The sequence below is a fragment of the Halyomorpha halys genome, unplaced genomic scaffold (genome assembly GCF_000696795.3).
Source record: "Halyomorpha halys isolate HHAL.00 unplaced genomic scaffold, Hhal_1.1 Scaffold1019.1, whole genome shotgun sequence".
Classification (NCBI taxonomy): Eukaryota; Metazoa; Arthropoda; class Insecta; order Hemiptera; family Pentatomidae; genus Halyomorpha; species Halyomorpha halys.
In genome coordinates this window covers 182281-200763 of record NW_027104793.1, presented here as the reverse complement: position 1 = coordinate 200763, position 18483 = coordinate 182281, and the positions used below count along the sequence as shown (strand labels likewise).

The window sequence follows — 18483 nt, the reverse complement described above, 5'->3', positions numbered from 1 at the left end:
TTAATAATCATTGTCATCAGAAAAAAACTACCTCTTTTTGCTAAGTTAAGTCATTTTTGCGATTTAATAATCATTGTCATCAGAAAAAAACTACCTCTTTTTAACTTCAAATTTGTTGTCGAGCAGGTAGCGCAACAATTTTCTTAATTTTAATGTTTTAAAATGCAGTATATTTGGTCCTAGAATGGGAGAGGAAAAGAAACATTAGGAAATGTAGCCCAGTCAACTGAGTAGGTCTGTTCCAACTAGTTCTGACTATCCAGAACTGTATGGAGCATGTGCAGTACATGATTTGGGAGGGGAAAACATGTACTGCACATGCTCTGTACAGTCGGAGGTGGTCGTTGGAACAGACCTAGTGGAGAGAAGAGTTAGGAGTTGGCAGGGTGTGCTGTGCATTTCCTCTCTCCCTACCCACAGGAAAACTCATCTTAAATGCACTATACCTTACATATTAATACTTCCTGAGGACTGATGATTCCAAAATTGAAGCAAATTGTTGAATAAATCATAAAAATTTATTTTTCTAATAAATATAAATAATATAAAAACATTATAACAACTCTTTAAGAATAACAATAGTCTTTTACAATATAAACAATTTCTTATTTAGGCTGCGAGATCGAAGAACCTATCGATCATCGAGGCCACTTTGTCTGGACTATACTTGACATATTTCTCTGGATTTTTAGTAAACGGCACGTTCGAATATCTGAAATACAATTTTCTATATTAAAAATAATTCTGTAATTTCTTTAAAATTACTACAGATATCTTCTATAATATTAAAACTCTTCTGATAATGGTTCAGACTTTATGTTAAACTAAAATGTTGGATAAAGGCAAGTTAAGGAGAAATATGAGAAAATAAATTAACAGGAGCTCACTCAATCAGACCAGCTATTGGTTCCCCTCAAAAATAAAAGGTTGAAAAATCTGATTTTGTTATTTCTCAAATTTTAAAAGCTCTGGTGTTAACATAAAGTCCTAGATGGTCTCGATTAACCTTTTTAGGTTATTTTCAACAGAAAATGTGCTATAAAAAGCGTTATCCTAATTACCCTAATTAAATATTTGTCTTTATATAGTTATAGAGTTTTATTATATTTTTATCTTTGATGTGATAATATTGAACTCATTACCTGTCATAAAATGCATTATATTTTGGAAGAACATATTCCTTATTGTCTCTCTTCAACGATTCCCTTAACTCGACATCAGGTATAGAATAACCTCTTTGGAGCTTGGAGATGTCTTCCATTTCCTTGTTGAAACCCTGTAAAATGGAACCTTATCAATATGAGCAAACACATAGCAAAATTATTAAATGTTAGGTAGTAAAATATATGTTTATCATTTTTTAAACAAATTTATTATTTTACTGCTAAAGCAGTAATTTACTTTTCATTGTAAAATGTACCAAATTTTCACATTCAGGAACCTATATGCTTCCACAAATTGAAGAGGTATTCTGTTACAAGATAACACTCTCTCCTCATCATCTCTTCCAACAGACGTAACTTTGCTTTACTCAGCATTAATAGTCATATATCTCAACTGAAGCTCCCTTACTCCATTCATTTTACTATAACTGAATCATCTGCAATTATGCAAAGCTTGAAATAGAATTGGTAGGAGGTTCCAATATCTTACCATTGGTCTTGGTATTCTCATCTTGCAGACCATCTATATTTCATCCATGAAAATAATGAACAAGAGTGGGTTGAGGCTGTTTCCCTGTTTAACCTAACTTGAGTTACATCTTAGACTAACTATTAAGTACTGGTATACACATACACACTTTACTGCACTTATAAGGTTATTAGGTTGTCGAGGTGTTTGGTAAACTTTATTTATTAAATCGACTTATTTCCATTTGTAATACTAATTACATGCTTGTATAAAACAATGTAAAATTATTTACATTTTACTGAATAAATGAACACAATATCTGACTAGGGGAAACATAGGTGCTGAATCTCAAGGAACGAACTGAATCTCTTCTTCTTGGTAGGAAGCGCTAACAGTGTTAGAATGGGTGGTCTCTGATAGACACGTACAAGGTATTCTTTTGTTCACCACAGCCTTTCAAATTTCCTCTCAGGAAACAGAGTTAAAGGCAGCCTTCAAATCTAAAAATGCTAAATATATATTTTTCACTCTATTTTCTCTTTTCTCTATAGCTTCGTGTGGGGCGAAAATGTGGTCCTGAGTCAGCCTATCTGGTCTAAAAGTTGCTTGTTCCCCCTCAAGGTTTCCCTCAACCTTTTCTCTGAAATTTCTCTCCAGGATGTGGGTGTATACTTTACATATCACTGATGGTAGATTCATTGGCCTGTAGTTGTCACAGACCCATCTGATCATGAGTTGGTAATGGCACAGATATAAAGACCAATGGCTGAAAATGCATTTTTGGACTCAATTAGCGGTGAAAAGTTCTGTTGAAAACTAAATATCAAAGTTTTACCCGTTCCCAGTACATTCCTTGTAAGTTGTCAAAATGACGGCAGTAGTAAATTAAATAGTAGTAAAAACAGTATACTAAAAGATTTGTAATTCAAATATATTGACATTGTTACAATACAAATATATTATAGGACAATGTAATGCAATACTTACAGCAAATTTTTCTTTGATTGTATTCCGATCCTTATCTTTCATTTTACCAGGAGCGATAGGGACATCTTCCAAATTGATGATGTGACCGAGGACTTTGTTCCAACTAGAATAAAAAAACAAAATTGATATATAAAGATGAAGAGTTTTTTAAAACCTTATAACTTCAGGAACAACCACTCCAATTTAAGCTATTCTTTTTGTGATAGATAGACCATTTTTTGAGGAAGGTTTTAGGCTTTATGACATCACGCTATGACCTAAAGGAACAGAGAAGTAACCATAAACATCTCCAAAAATATAGAGAACAAATTTAATAATCTTTTTACTGGAAGAGTCTTATGGAATTAAACTGGATTTAGTGAATGATATAGAATTAATTTAGTCAAAGTGTTTATAATTATAAAAGAAAATAATGTTATATAATAAATAGAATAGAAATGGTTTTTTGAAAAATTGTTAATTTTAGCTTTTATTGTTCATCTTTGTGATAATGAAGGTAGGAGAAAATTATTTTATAGTCTCTATGGTTGTTATCATAATGGAAGATAACCTTCAGAAAGGTAAATATTCTCCTAAAATGTATGACCAATAGCAAGTATGACAGTAAGGAGAAAATTATATGTCATATATAGGTTTTTGTTATGAAGTAAATAGTTTATAAATAGTTCTTTGAGTGTATATGATATATTAGTGTTGTTGTAAGCGCATGTTTATGGTTTTGTTGAATTTGTTTTTTAGCAGCCTGAAGATGGGGGAAATCTCCCGAAACGTTGCTGATGATATGAAATAAACTATTGTATTTTAATAAGGAAGAATTTGTGTCATTCACTAAATCCAGTTTAATAGAGAACAAAATTTGAAGATAAATATGGTGTAGGACTCCGAGGGCTTTAACATGCATAAATAATAAATAAAACTGTCTGAGATAATAAATTTGAATTAATAATTAAGAAACTGTAATAATAATTTATGTATATATTGAAAATAACATTGCGTTTTTGCTTGTTCTTTTTATATTATTGGGTCATACGTAGATAAGAACACATACACAGATACATTATTACGTGTTCTTATCTATATATGTTATTGGACATATTGGTTTATATACTTAAAAATAATTCTCATATAGAAGAATAAATGAATTACCATGTCTGGTATGCTTTTTTATGGGCATGTATCATGTCGAGATATGTCGCTTGGCAGTCAGGTTCGCAGATCTGTACCAGAGAAAGAAGCTGTGATCTCTGGAGTGCCTTCAGAACATGGTGGCAGTTGTTCAGCCTGAACAAGGACCTCACACCAGGCTCAGGGTAGCTTTCTGATTTGGAAACCAGAGTGCAGTTCAGCTGGGAAACTACTTTCTCTGTAATAATATGTCATTGAATAATAGAAAAATTAAAAAATAACTGTTTCCGCTTAAGTCACAAAAAATATCAGTAAAAAGAGAGAAAAAAACAGCATATGTATACTAAATACTACGTACTGATATAAATTCCTAAAAGGGCTGCATTATTGTCCTGAGGTTTGGGATTTATCTGCGAAAGATCTCGGATGTATGCAGATTCCCCACCGAGCACTCGGCCAAGAGTGTCTTTATAGTCGATGAGGTGAGAAAGAAGTACGAGCATGTTTGAGGTGAGTTCATGAACAGTACCATCTTTTGGGAGCCCTCCAGAATTACTCTCGCTTCTTAAACTTTCCACAACTTCTTCAAGCCCTTTGCACGCCTTAAAAAATAAATAGTAGAAAATTAAATTCTTTGTTATGAAAACTAATTTCAGTAATTAAATGGTTTAAAATAAAAACTTACGGTGGTCTGGAGAATACTGAGAATGGAAGAAAACTGAGATCTAACATTGAAATCGCAGGCTTCTGTAGTTTTCTCGAACTCGGGCTGAATGGCAATCAGATTTTTCAAAATCGCCAGTATGACAAGAACAGACCCAAACTCATGGCGAGATATGCATCTCTTTGCCCTCATAGCAATATTCTATAAAAATCGATGAAACAAATAAATATGTAATGTAAAACTGTTATAAAAATATTTATTTTTATATAGTTTTATAATATTGGGAGTAGGTAGCTCATTGGTAAGGCACTGTGCCACTAACTCTAAGGAATCGGGTTTGAATCTGGCTGTGGTAGATAATTATTTTCTGTTTCACGAGATTTTTTCAATTATTTTTCAAGAGTTTTTTAATGAAATCACCTCCTTGCACAACCGTTAGTCTAGTAACAGTACTTCCTTATAAAGTACTACACCCCTAACCCCTCATGGGTTGTAGTGGTACAGATTTTTTTTTAAATGGATTTATAATAAAAAATTATGAATGTAATATGGTCCATATGGTTTTCTCACTCATTTTGAGTGATGTACATTTAAAAAAAAAATTATAATACTGATGAATATCACACGATGGTTAAGAAGTGATATCTCATGACAGGAAAAAACAAAAAGTAGATTTCATGTTTCAATATCATAGTCATGCTAGACTGATAATCCTCCATAAAATTAATCATGACAATAATCCCACACAAGGATTAAAATTCTCAAGTTAAACATAAAATTGTTTGTAACTAAAAATCTTGGGATACCTCTCCATTCTGAACGATGGTATCGACAGATTCTTGAACCACTGACTGGAAAACAGAATTATGATGTTGTGCTGGAATAACCTGCGACATTAAAGATCTTTCTGCTTGCATAAGTCTTTGAACTGCTATCACACACATCAGGTATCCTTCCATTTCTTGTTCGTCGATCACGTCCTCTCTATTTTCTAAAAAGTTCAAGGTAGATAATTCTAAATGTCTTACAGCAGTTTATATTTAATTCTGTATAAGTATGCTATGTATTTAGCTACCGAATACAGTTGGCCAGCACAACTTTTTTGAATAAAGTTTTAATCTCTCTAATATTTTTTAGCTCATTTGTAAAAGGGAGATAAAAAAAAGTTTACACAAAGAAACAATACCTAAATGTATCACTGTTCCTCGTCTTCCTCCAATATTAAGTCCAGTTGAATTCTCTATTGTTTGTGATGCTTTAAGGAGCATTTTGTTGGCTTTCTTTTCAAAACTGTAAAAAAAAAAAAAAAGTATTAATGTAAAAGATTTCTTTCTATAAAATTTGATTAAACACTTTAAAAAACCTTACACAGCTTGAAGCCTCTTTGAAGCACTCCTTCCAGGTGTTTCGTGCTTTGGGAATTTAGGACGCTGAAACGATAATAAAAAGATTAGATAAATTAACCGATGAAACTCTGAAAAGCCTTAAACTTTTAACAACCTTAAAAATTATGAATTCTGTTTTTTAAATATTAAGATATAATCCCCATTTTTTAAGGTATCGAGATTTTTTTTAAGCTTCCTTTAATCTATAAGTGATTGTATTAATTCAGTAGAATAATCCTGTATAATTGACAAGAGGACAATGTTAACAGTTTTGATTTTCAGATAATCATTTTTTAATAAATATAACAATATTGGATAGCAGGCCAGATAGGGTAAGGCTAATTGGAGAGGTTATGAAAGAATTCCTAAAATTTGACAATTTTAGAGCTTGGAAGAAGGAGTATAATGGAAGAAGTAAGTTTCTAGAGCGAGTGACGCTAAAAGGCGGGGTCTATTCCTTTCGTAGGCTTGGCATTGGGTATGCCATATTTGACAGTTGTGAGTTGCTGCTATACCCTGTATGACAGAAATGGCTTGGCAGGAGATTAAAAAAATAAAATTAAAAAGTTGCGAGTTACTCAAGGCGTGTTTACATTTCGTTGTTGACATTGGTTTTTTTGAATTACTATCAATTCTCAGTCACTTTTTGTGGTAAACATTAAATATTCTAAAAAATAATATTTACTGTTTCAACTTTTTTTTAATAAACAACTTTCTCTATATCAAAAACAATTATTTATTTGTATCAAACCTTATATTTTAATGTTTTCCTTAAAAGAAATTAATTTTTTATTAACTGTTCCTAGAAAACATCAATTGAAAAATTGACCAAATTAATTCAAGTTTATATTCACTCTTTACTTTTGAGAACAGTAAATATATTTTGGGATTCTTAATATTCAAATTGAAATGAATCTGAACAATACTAAGAAAGAAGTACGAATTTCTTGAGAACAGCCTAATAAGATTTTGACTATAGGTGTAGTAATTTATTGGATAAAACAACTTGTATTTTCTTTTCATTTTCAATTAAATGAAAAGTTTTACAGATAATTACATTAACGTGCGAAATCCTAATGAACTTCAATGTAAAGTTGCCTTGAAGGAGCATAGTCTAATACCCTTAGCGTAATTTTTGCTTGGAAGGAGATTAACGTTACAGCACCCCTTCCCCCCCCCTCCTGTTTGAGAGTAAACATCAGAACACTGTTATAACTTATGTGTAGTTAATCATAAATAAATTATAATCAAATAACAAATGAACCAATATATATATATATAAGTTTAAAATTTTTAGAGGTTAATGACTTCCATTTTGAATGAAATATTTATTAATTATTCACAACATTGTAGAACGTTTCGGGACCACTGTCCCATATTCATGCACTTTAAAACCTCATGATTTCATATGGGAAATCATGTCAACATTTGTGCATCTTCACTCCGAGAGTGATGGCTGTGCTAAGTAGAAATGAAGACACACAAATGGTTGAGGCGTGCAAAGGACTTGAAGAAGTAGTGGAAAGTTTAAGAAGCGAGAGTAATTCTGGAGGGCTCCCAAAAGATGGTACTGTTTATGCACTCACCTCAAACATGCTCGTACTTCTTTCTCACCTCATCGACTATAAAGACACTCTTGGCCAAGTGCTCGGTGGGGAATCTGCATACATCCGAGATCTTTCCCAGATAAATCCTAAACCTCAGGACAATAATGCTGCCCTTTTAGGAATTTACATTAGTATGTAGTATTATTAAGTATACATATACTATGTTTTTCTATTTTGAATGAGATATTTAATAATTATTCATAACATTGTACAACATTTCGGGACCACTGTCCCATATTCATGCACTTTAAAACCTCATGATTTCATTAGGGAGATCATGTCAACCATTTATGCATCTTCATTTCTCCTTAGCACAGCCATCACTATCGGAGTGAAGATGCACAAATGGTTGACATGATTTCCCATATCAAATCATGAGGTTTTAAAGTGCATGAATATGGGACAGTGGTCTCGAAACGTTGTACAATGTTATGAATAATTAATAAATATTTCATTCAAAATGGAAGTCATTAACCTCAAAAAATTTTAAATGAATTGACTCACCAGACTTCCTATAGAGATAATCCAGATATATATATAAGTATTAAATACACACCATACTAGGGGAATGCTGCGTGAAACCTTGGACACTGCTTCCAGAACCACTTTTGTGCTGTTCTCTAAGCTGATTTATAGACTTAAGCATCACTGCTCCTCTTAATTTGGAATAAGTGTCGAGGATTTCAGTCCTGCCTTGTGCCAAAAGCCATGCGGCAAGTGACGCTAATTCAGATGTAACAGTCTCTGGAAGGCCAGTAGCGCTCCCGACAGAGACGTCATCAGAAATATCTACAAAAAAATAGCTATTTAAAAAAAACAAAAAAAAAACAGAAAAGTATTTATTAAAAAAATGTACCATCGTCAGTAGCCACCATATCTAGGAGGGTGATTGGTGGTATTGAACGGCTGTGCTTCGTCAAAGTTTCTTTGAATTCGCGACACAACTTGTCTGTTCCATCATTGAAAAGTGTAGACTAGAACAAATGATTACAATAATTTCCATATCCTGTATACAATTATTTTTTTATGTTTAACAATAATAAAGACTTTTATTATAATTAAAATTTGCCATCTGCTTCGACGAATGCTTAGTTAATGAAAAAAATAAGCAATCTCCACTTTTCCAAATTGCAAGGATCATGATAAAAAAACTCCTACTAAATTTAGATACGAAACCTAATGATTATGCTGTTGTTTTTTTTAAAAGGATATTACAAGTTTTTATTGAATAAAATGACTTTATTAAAAAGATGATAAAAAATTCATTACAATAGCTATATTAAGGTGGTCACTGATGAACACTTCAATCTAAATAATATAGGTCATGAAGGACCAAAAACCTTAAGTCCATTTATTAAAACTTTCTACAAATATTTCCTTTAACAAGAAGAATCAAAAAGATCCATAAAAATTCTTTTAGTGGAACGGAAGTTTCTGGAAAGAAGAATAATTTTTAGGGCATGAGAAAGGGTAAAAATATAGGTTTTTTAATGAGGAACTAATTTCGGTAGGTGAGGCTTGATTCTTGAGTATTATTTTTTATACAGAATCTAATAGAAACCAAAGCAAGAATGAAACACCCACACAATAAAACAAAATTACACTTTATTATAGAGGAAAATTCATATATTCCTATTATATATATATATAATTCATGTGATACATATATATATATATATAGCCCCCTGGAAGCGACCGAAATTAACAAGTATTTTGATGCAATGGAACTAAAAGGAAGGATGACTGTCAAATAGATGCTGCTTTGTTGTGCGAAAACTACAAAACAATAATCAGTTTTTTTTTTTTAAAGGCTTATATCTCCAAATATAATAATTTCAAGGAAACAAAAACATCCTTAAAACTCCTACCATCCTTTTATTATCATCTTGACAATGTTTCGGACTCACCATTCATTTTCAAATCAGTATCTAAAATCCACAATTTCAACATTATTCCATGTACATAATTTTTGATAATATAATAATATGCTTGAGGTCATCCAAAAGATACAAGAAGATATTGATAGCATTAACGCATGGGCGTTTGACACTGATTTGAACCTGAATGCTGAAAAAACCAAGGCCATTCTTATTGGTTCCAAGCGCCTCCTTCATTCCCCCCCTTACTGTCCTCTACTCTTCCTTAACAACCACTTTCACTTCTATCCGATAATAAAAAACCTTCGAGTCACCTTCGACCAACACCTCTCCTTGAGTAATCACATTTCCCAAATCACAAGCAAATCCATAACTGTACTCCAACAATTCCTAAGATTCCGTAATTCCATTCCTCAGAACACTCGTCAGCTCCTAGTATCCTCTCTCGTCTTTCCCCACTTTGACTACGGTTCCTTGGTGTATGGAGGGTTATTTGCAGGATTAGAGTTGAGACTGAAGAGCCTCATGAATTGCTTTGTAAGATTTATTTTTGGGTTCCCAAGGCGCTCTCAAGTCTCCCGTTGGTATACCGAGTTGAAGTGGCTCTATCCAACCTCCCGAAGGCAATACCACCTTGGTCTTTTCCTATACCAAGTTCTTAAAATAAAAAAAAAACTACCTATATCCTTGATCTCCTCACTCTTCGTTCATTCATCCACTCATTGAACACCAGATCCCAGCCGATTGATTTATATATGCCATCCATTCTTTCCTTTAAACAACACCTATTCCTCTACTTATTGTACAACCAAACCTCCGCATCATTGTAATCAAATAAATAGGGATATATTGATTAACATTATAAACAGTAGTTAAGCCAATATCCCAATGTAATTTCATTTTACTATCTGAAAACTTGTAAATGGTTGCCAAACAAAAATCTTAATGTACGAACCAAGTATTTCTTCTTAGAGGACATATGTCCCAGAATAAAATTATTTTTTCATTTCATTTTATTTAAAATTAAAAACATATTACTATAATTGAAATCACCATATATATTATACATTATACTATATATCTTATTAATCACAATATTATTATATATGAATTTTCCATCTCACAGTTTTCTCATTTTTTCTAGTTAATAATTGAGAGAGCCAACAAAATAAACACACAAAATATTTGTCATTAAACTACCTTGTGTTGGTACACTTGTCCTTTAAATTATAAATCTTAATTATATTATGTTATAATTTTCATTAGTACAAAATTAAATGAGTTAAATTCAAGCAATTGGGTGTGATCCACTAAATGATCATTATTTTCTTAAAAATAAAAATAAAAGACATACCCTGGTGGGTCTATGTTTTGCGCACCATACTCTACCTTATCTGGGAGCCTGCACTTTGGTTCCCTTATAAACATAGACCCATTTCCAAAACAGCACGAGCTTTGATTTCCATCAGTTATTAAAAATTTAATTTATTAATCACTGAAACATAGGCTGGCTGATTCCTTTTATATCTGTTTTATAATTCACTACATTTTTTATATATTTTGTGATGTATATCACAGACACAAGGTAGCTTAATGATAAGTATTTTCCGACTTTATTTTGTTAGCTATCTCCCAATTATTAACAACTATGAGAAAACTATTATATGCAAAAATTCATAAATAATAATATTGTGATTAATAAAATAGATAGTATAATATATAGGGTGTTTTTAAATTATAGTAATATGTTTTTAATTTTAAAAAATAAAAGATTATTATATTAATCAAAATGATGTATATTTGATTTTAAAATGGACGGTGAGTCCGTAGTATCATCAAATTGTTAATAATAGGATGGAAGGAGTTTTAAGGTTATTTTTATTTCCCGAAAATACTAAATTATAGAGCCCTGTTGTCACCTATTATTCCGAGACCTGGCCAATATCAAAGGCAGGTTATTGGCAGGGGAGAGATGGGTTTTGTACAGGATCTATTTTCCAGTGTGTGAACATGGGCAATGGAGAATCTGTATCGGATATGATTTCCATATTAAAAGCCAGATCACATGGCTGGATTATGTAGCATATGTGCCTAGGGAAGCCTGCTTGAAGACCCGTCTGATGGAAGACCATGCTTGCGATGGCTGGACGAGATAGAGGAGATCTTGAAGAAGAGTTAATTGCCCAGGACAGGAGAGACTAGAGAAAGGTTATAAGTAAGATTAAGTTTTTGTAGGATTTTAAAGCCAAGAATAAATAAAAATAAGAAAATATTGGTGTGAAATGATCCTAATTAGCCATCTTTAGCTTGATTTTGTTAAACAGTGAAGATTGTTTATTTTTTCCTATGCTATTTTTTAAGAGACCAAATATATCAAGCAGTATTTAAATTTTTATCTTACAACATTATCCAACTCAACACTCTGTGGGTTGTTCTGTTCGAAATAGATTAGAGCATTTTTCAGTTTGTTCATGACGTTGATGTACTCATCGAGACCAACAGCTGCAGGGCCTGATCTGACGATGCCGTCCACTTCTTCAGCAATGCTATAATAACTGATGACATGATCGAGGGAAGCTAATGCTCTCTCGATATCTAAAGAAACATTTTAATATCATGAGAAAGAAAATAAATCTTATGCTAAAGAAATGAAAAATTATAAAATACAAATTCACATATTATTTTATCATTGTTTTTGAATCTCAATATTTGTACGCCCTTTAAGCCCTTTGCTATACAGGCTTACTCTATTTGTATTGAAGTTGTCTCAAAAACAAATAAATACATTATTATACATACTTTGCTGTCTTCTTTGAAGATTTCCAGTTTCATTATAAACAGGAAGAATAGTTTCTTCAAGTCGTCCAAGCCTCTGTTCGAACGAAGACAAGATGCCCGTAATGGAGTTAGTTATCTGACTACTTTTGTTAACATTTTCACGAAGGATTTTCAACTTATTTCTCTCCTGAAATATAGATAAAAAAACATTTATCCTGATGAAAATTAAATTTATTTATTTTTTTTTTAAATATTTTTCTTTTGAATATTACTTTTTCCAACTTTCTTTCTATGTCCGTTTTCTTATCTATCGGATCGCTCAGTCCTCCAGCCATTGTTAGCTGTGCCAGCGTGATATGTAGTCAGGGTTTTGATTATTTTAAGATAAAGTTCTTTATCGACAAGAAGGAAAAAAAAAGCATTTTACAATTCAGAAGAGAGTAGCAGCATCCTGTAAGCAAAGTAAGGTAAAGCAAAGACATAATTAGCGAAAGTGAAATTATTATTCATAAGCATATATACAATTCTGTGCAAGGAAAAAAGAAAAATCAGAAACATTGAGCAACTACTTAAGTGAAAAAACATTATCAAATAGTAATCTGGTATTAAAATTGGAAACATATTCTTAGTTCAAATTTAAAGACGATGAAAAATTGTTTCTTTTGCATTATATACATATTTTGATTTATTAAAAAATAAAAGAGATGGTCAGAGGTGCGATCAAAAAGGAATAAAAAATAATTAACAACTATCTATTGGCTGACATTCCGCTCTACTTTGTAGAGCTTCATCAGAGTTTTAAAAAAAATACAAAAACAACTAAAAATTCTCGTTCATATTTTGAAAAGTACGGTCATTCATTTATATATCTAATTTTGATTTATTGTACGAGCCTTGTTGTTTAATATAATATATTAATTTAGCCTAACCTCTTTTTATTAATTTATTTTATATTGTTTTTTTTTACCGCACCCGGACCATATTTCATTTATTAATAATACACACGATCAATCAGCGATCTTCCATTCTGTATTTCCATTTAACCATCATGGTTGCTATCTTATTTTTTGTTCTTAGCCCTGATGAAGAGATGAAATTCTGGCCGAAACGTTGACACTAATAAATAAGTTTCTACCTATTTGTGTTCTTCACCGATCGCACCCCCAATCATCTTCTCCTTATATATAATCTATGGTCAACTATTAATTTATCAGAATAAGATATAATATAAATAAAAAGATAATAAACTATATTATAAGATAAATAATTAATATAAGTATTAAGAAATATGATAAAATTAAAAGAATGAAGAGAAGTAAGGAAATAAAAGAGGCATAAATATGGGGTAATAAAATAACAAGGGGATATATACATATATATATATATATATACATATATATATATATAAAGAGATAATATAAGAAGTATGACAGATAGACAATGACCTGAAAATGATAAAAATCTTGGAGAAAGTAAATGGTAAAAAGGGAGTAACGATTTAGGTATAATGAAAATCTGCAACATACTAAGAACAATCCGAAAAGGTAATATAAACGTGAAAACAAGGATAAAAGGTGGTTAAAATAATTATATTAAATAAAGAAAAAAGATAAAACTATATAAACAAGATAACAAAAAATAAAAAATATATACAGTCTAAAGAGTAGAATAATTAAATAGGAGTATAAAGATGAATATACAAAAGATAATACAATTAATTAAGAGATAATAAAATTAGCAGATAGATCATACAGTTACGGCTCAAGCAACAATATGCCATAAAATATAATAGAAATAAAATAAAGGCATAAGTACTCAGCATCTACAACCATTACCTCAACAACCTACAACACTATTCTTGACACTGAATGTTAATTCTTCTAACTCTTAGAGAGTTTATGTATCAAATGTGGTACATAATGCTCACAGTGGATTTGAATCCCTCAACTCCATTAGCCCCATGTCATTATCAGATACCCCTCTGTATTAAACAGTAGGAACCAAGTTTAGTGAATTATTTCTCAACACATTTCAACAGCATCCTTGAGGAAGAAGTTATATTTTACAATTATCTAAGAATATAAGATACTTCCAGAAATCGAAGGTACAAATAAGATTAATCTTTAATTTTGCTAATCTTTTTTTTTCTGTGTAATTCCCTGGCTCCCTGACATTGACATTGGTCAGTAGTTATATTTTGCAGAAACTTGGACTCTTCACAACCACACAAATGCTTTGAAAATTTTCGAGAGGAAAATTACCTGTAAAATCTATGGACCTACGTTGAAAGAGGGTGAATGGATAATTCGAAAGAGCAGCAAACTATATGAGCTATATGGATCTTATGACTTTGTCCGCTTCATACGAGCAAAGAGCATTGAATGGTTGGGTCATTTAGAACGGATGGATGAATCAAGAATACAAAAACTAATTCTGCTTGAAAAAATGTATGTTACAAGAAGGAGAGGACGTATGGACCAGAAATCTCAGTATAAGGAACTGGAGAGTGTTGTGCAGAGAGGACTGGTGCGATGTTGTCAGGGAAGCCAAGGCCCACCTCGGGCTGTAGAGGTACGCAGTTAGTTAATTCCCTGACAAAGAATTACTTATGAGAAAATTGCAGAAGTAATCCATTTTCACAGAATATTTCATACCATGCTATAAATATGTGAAGAAGATGGTTGGGGGGGGGGTGCGGTCAGCAAATGAACAAAAAATTATTTATTTGTGACAATGCTTCAACCTGAATTTCAGGTCTTCATCAGGGCTAAAAAACAAAAAAAACAGATAACAACCATCATTCAGAGAAACATAAAAAATTTAAATAAACCAACAAATTAAGATATATACATAACAATGGATTGAAAATAAAATTATTTGAACTTTGAACAGTCAGTATTGGTTCTTTACACTGTCAAGAATTGGTGCATGCGTACTATAGTACGCTAGTAGACTATAGGAGAAAAAAAATGTATCCGAAATTTCAATTAGAAGAATAGATTAAATCTTAATTTTGACATATTTAACCCATTTGCATCACGTGGAAAAGTTAAAAATTCGTTTTTATAACCAAAATCTTTTTGATTGTATTCAAGTGAAAATGTTTCAAAATAAGAAAAATAAAAGCAATATTGTATAAATAATGGATTTTTACTTCATTATAAATTAACAATGATAAGAGGAATGGAATCTAATTATTTTGCAAAACATAATATTTGAAATGGTCAAGGCATAATGCCACATGGCAATCATTACAATGATAAAATGTATCTCTTCTATTTTTTTCTGATAAACAAAACTTTCTTCGATAAAGATAAGAATATGCAACCGGTTAATCTTTGTTGTAATAATGGACATAGTGTAAATATTCTTTTTTTTTGGGATGTATTTATTTTAGGTATATTTTTTCCACTAATTTTTGCTTAAAAATGTGAAATCCAATGTCCTTATAAATTGTTTTGTAAAGAACAAACTATTCAAAAGAATCATATTGAGACAATACTCCTTTTTAGATACCTACTGATAACGTTGTATAGTATGAAATTTCCTGAAAAGTTGACCATCTCCGTCAAGTCCACTCATGTTTTTATTATACCCTAAAACAACTGTTGGCTTTACAATATTTTCTTTAGTTTTGTTTCCCCTTAATATGTTGACATCTTTATTGTCTTTAGTTGCTTCACCTCGTATTTTTTCCTCCCACTCAAAATCACTATCACTTTGATTACTATAACAACTATCAGAAGTAATCGCAATAAAACATTTGCATTTTCTAGTTCTAATTACCTCTTCATTGCTGTCAGATATGCAGCCGTTTATTTTTCTGTTTTATTTTGCCCAGAAACTATTTACGATCACCTCTTTTCATTGACTGCATGCCCAATATAATATATAATGCGCTTTGGTGATAAATGCCTAAGTGAAATGCGCGCGTAATCTTTGATAGTTGCCAGGCAAAATGCACATATAGAAGCACTTATGATGCTAAAGGGGTTAGTGAGCAGAAGGGAAAGAACAGATACTAGAGAAATTGATGAAAACCTAATATTTTCCTTAAAGTGTTAGAAATGGGTGCAATCACCCTAATTATTATAATTAAAAAATCAAACTGGATATATCTCATATATTTACCTGTTGTAATATTAGATAAGATATTATATGTTTTGATCATTTTACCAATCTATATATTACAAAAAATCCTACCCTTCCTAAAGGTTAGCATAAGCATAAATTTCCCACTTCTTCCGCTAACCTTTAGGAAGGGTAGGATTTTTTGTAATATATTGATTGGTAATATGACCAAAATATATAATATCTTATATAATATTGCAACAGGTAAATATATGAGATAAATCCAGTTTGTTTTTTAATTATAATGATTAGGGCGATTGAACCAATTTCTAACACTTTAAGGAAACTATTGGGTTTTTTCATTAATTTACTGATCAATCATTAAAATACAAAGTTCTATCCTTAGGCCATTATTTGTTCTTTCCCTTCTGCCCGTCAATTAATTTGCATCATAGATGAGTTTCACTTAGGTATTTATCACCAAAGCGCTTATTATACCCATGCATACTGGGCGTGCTGTCAATGAAACGAGGTGATCACAAATAGTTTCAGGGTAAAATAACACAGAAAAATAAATGGTTAAGTATATGAAAGTAATGAGGAGGTAAACTAGAAAATGCAGATGTTTTATTGTGATTTCTTCTGGTAGTTGCGATTCTTATAATGTTTGTATCTGTTCTTTTATTTAGTTCTGTAAAGTTAGGCAAAACTTTGGTTAAAAATAAATAGTTTTCTTCTACTATTTTGATACCTTTATTGACCGCCACCCGGACTATCTTCTTACAAATAAAAAAAAAACATAAATGTATCCACATAGAAAGTAACATAAGACCTTTTCTTCGATACTCTTTATTCAACCATGATGCTTTTATCAAAGAATATTATCAAACTATAATATTAAATGGAGCTGTATGATGTTTAACCAATAATAATTTGATAAGTAAATGTGGTGACGAAACTATAATTGTAATTACAAATAATAACGATGAGTTTATTTTAAATTTAATGAAAGATTTAAGTAAAATAAAAAATAAATACCATTGTTCAAATATGGAATAGCATTGTACAGAGATAACAGTCCATAGAACTCCCAGGGTACTGTTGGTGCCAATCAGCTGAGCGGGCGGGACAACAGCGCGCCTAGCGGCCGACTGATGCTACCAGTCAGTTTTCGGGTAAGCTCCTCGCGCTTCGGATCTTTCGTCGGCTTTTCGCTGAGTACATTTCCAGTGCAAGGACCGAATATATCTCTTCGCGGGTGTGGTCTGTGTTCTCGCTATCCCACTTGCCCTAGAGTTGGTTAGCAGTGTCTGGAAGTCGAGGGTAAATTCACCGATCGGAGGGATTTTTTATTCGCAGTGTCCGTGTGGTTATGTTGCAGACATTCTGAGATGCCTTTAGCCGAAGCGTGAACTTGAGGATAACATAATAAACATGTGAGTATTTAATACGATGTAATTATTCATAGATTAGTATCTTCAATAACGTCTCAGATTGGCGGTTTAACCTTATCAGAATGGTGTCCACGTCTCCATTTCTCTCTACGATTAAAATAAATATAAATAGTTTATAACGTCATTTATGATAATTTTATTGCACTATTGTGTACATTCAATGTATGCTTTCCTTGAGAGCCTGTGTTTACAAATATTCAGGCGTGATATTCAAGGTGAGAACAGTCCGCCTTAATTTTTGCCACTGCCGCCAATAAGTTAAAGTTAAAGTTATATTGCGCCAATTTTAATTCTTCATGGGTGTCTCTCCTGTTAATTATGCGGGCTTCCTTTCCATGCTCTGGTGGTTTCCTCACGTTATGCCGCATCTCCGTTTTCTTTTAATATATATTTTTTTTCTTGCGTGTCTTTCAATTAACGGTTAATTGTGTCGTTGCACCCGGTAAGTCAATTAAGTATTATTTGGCATTTTTTTTTTTTTTTTTAATTTCGAGTTTAATTGTAATATGGTTTCTCTGTATTATTTTTATTTATTTATTTTTGTTATGTAAGTTTATAAATATTTACTTTTGTTTGATACGGTTAAGATTGAGCGGTTGGCAGATGGTATTTAAAGTTTAAATGCCCGACTGTTCCTAAGATCGTGTCCGAAAGTCGGTTGCAGTGCAGATTCCGTTATTCCCATCTCCCCTCTTCCTCCTTGGTGGACCCGGAATATCCCCCTCTTCCCTCATGTCTAAAATACTTGCCGTATCTGCAGCAAGGAGGCGACTTTCCAAGCAAGAACGGCCAGTTTCTCAGTGTGCCGACTGTACTAATCGATATGCCCCACCCCTAGTGGGTTCTCGGGTCCGGAGAGCCAGTGTGCTTCTAGCGGGGCTCCCATGTACAAAGCTTTATATA

The 18483-nt window shown here is 32.0% G+C and overlaps 1 protein-coding gene across 1 annotated transcript; it reads right to left on the bottom strand.

Moving 5' to 3' along the window:
• Positions 1 to 496: 496 nt before the first annotated feature.
• On the bottom strand, positions 497 to 17288 carry Exo70 (exocyst complex component 7). Its single transcript, XM_014431997.3, has 15 exons — positions 17165 to 17288; positions 12328 to 12506; positions 12077 to 12242; positions 11679 to 11872; positions 8257 to 8374; positions 7957 to 8189; positions 5777 to 5838; positions 5595 to 5698; positions 5215 to 5399; positions 4430 to 4609; positions 4103 to 4346; positions 3766 to 3982; positions 2620 to 2722; positions 1143 to 1276; positions 497 to 712 (listed from the first exon to the last, which is right to left on the bottom strand). Exons 2-15 carry the CDS (start codon positions 12388 to 12390, stop codon positions 610 to 612), a joined length of 2106 nt encoding a protein of 701 aa, XP_014287483.1. The 5' UTR covers positions 12391 to 12506; positions 17165 to 17288; the 3' UTR covers positions 497 to 609.
• Between the last annotated feature and the right edge of the window lie 1195 nt (positions 17289 to 18483).

Coding starts and splice junctions, on each gene's coding strand:
- Exo70 (XM_014431997.3), bottom strand. CDS start 12,390: ATGGCTGGAGGACTGAGCGATCCGATAGATAAGAAAACGGACATAGAA. Junction 5,839..7,956: donor CGCAGCATTCCCCTAGTATG/GTGTGTATTTAA, acceptor TTATCGTTTCAG/CGTCCTAAATTCCCAAAGCA. Junction 5,400..5,594: donor AGGAACAGTGATACATTTAG/GTATTGTTTCTT, acceptor TGAACTTTTTAG/AAAATAGAGAGGACGTGATC.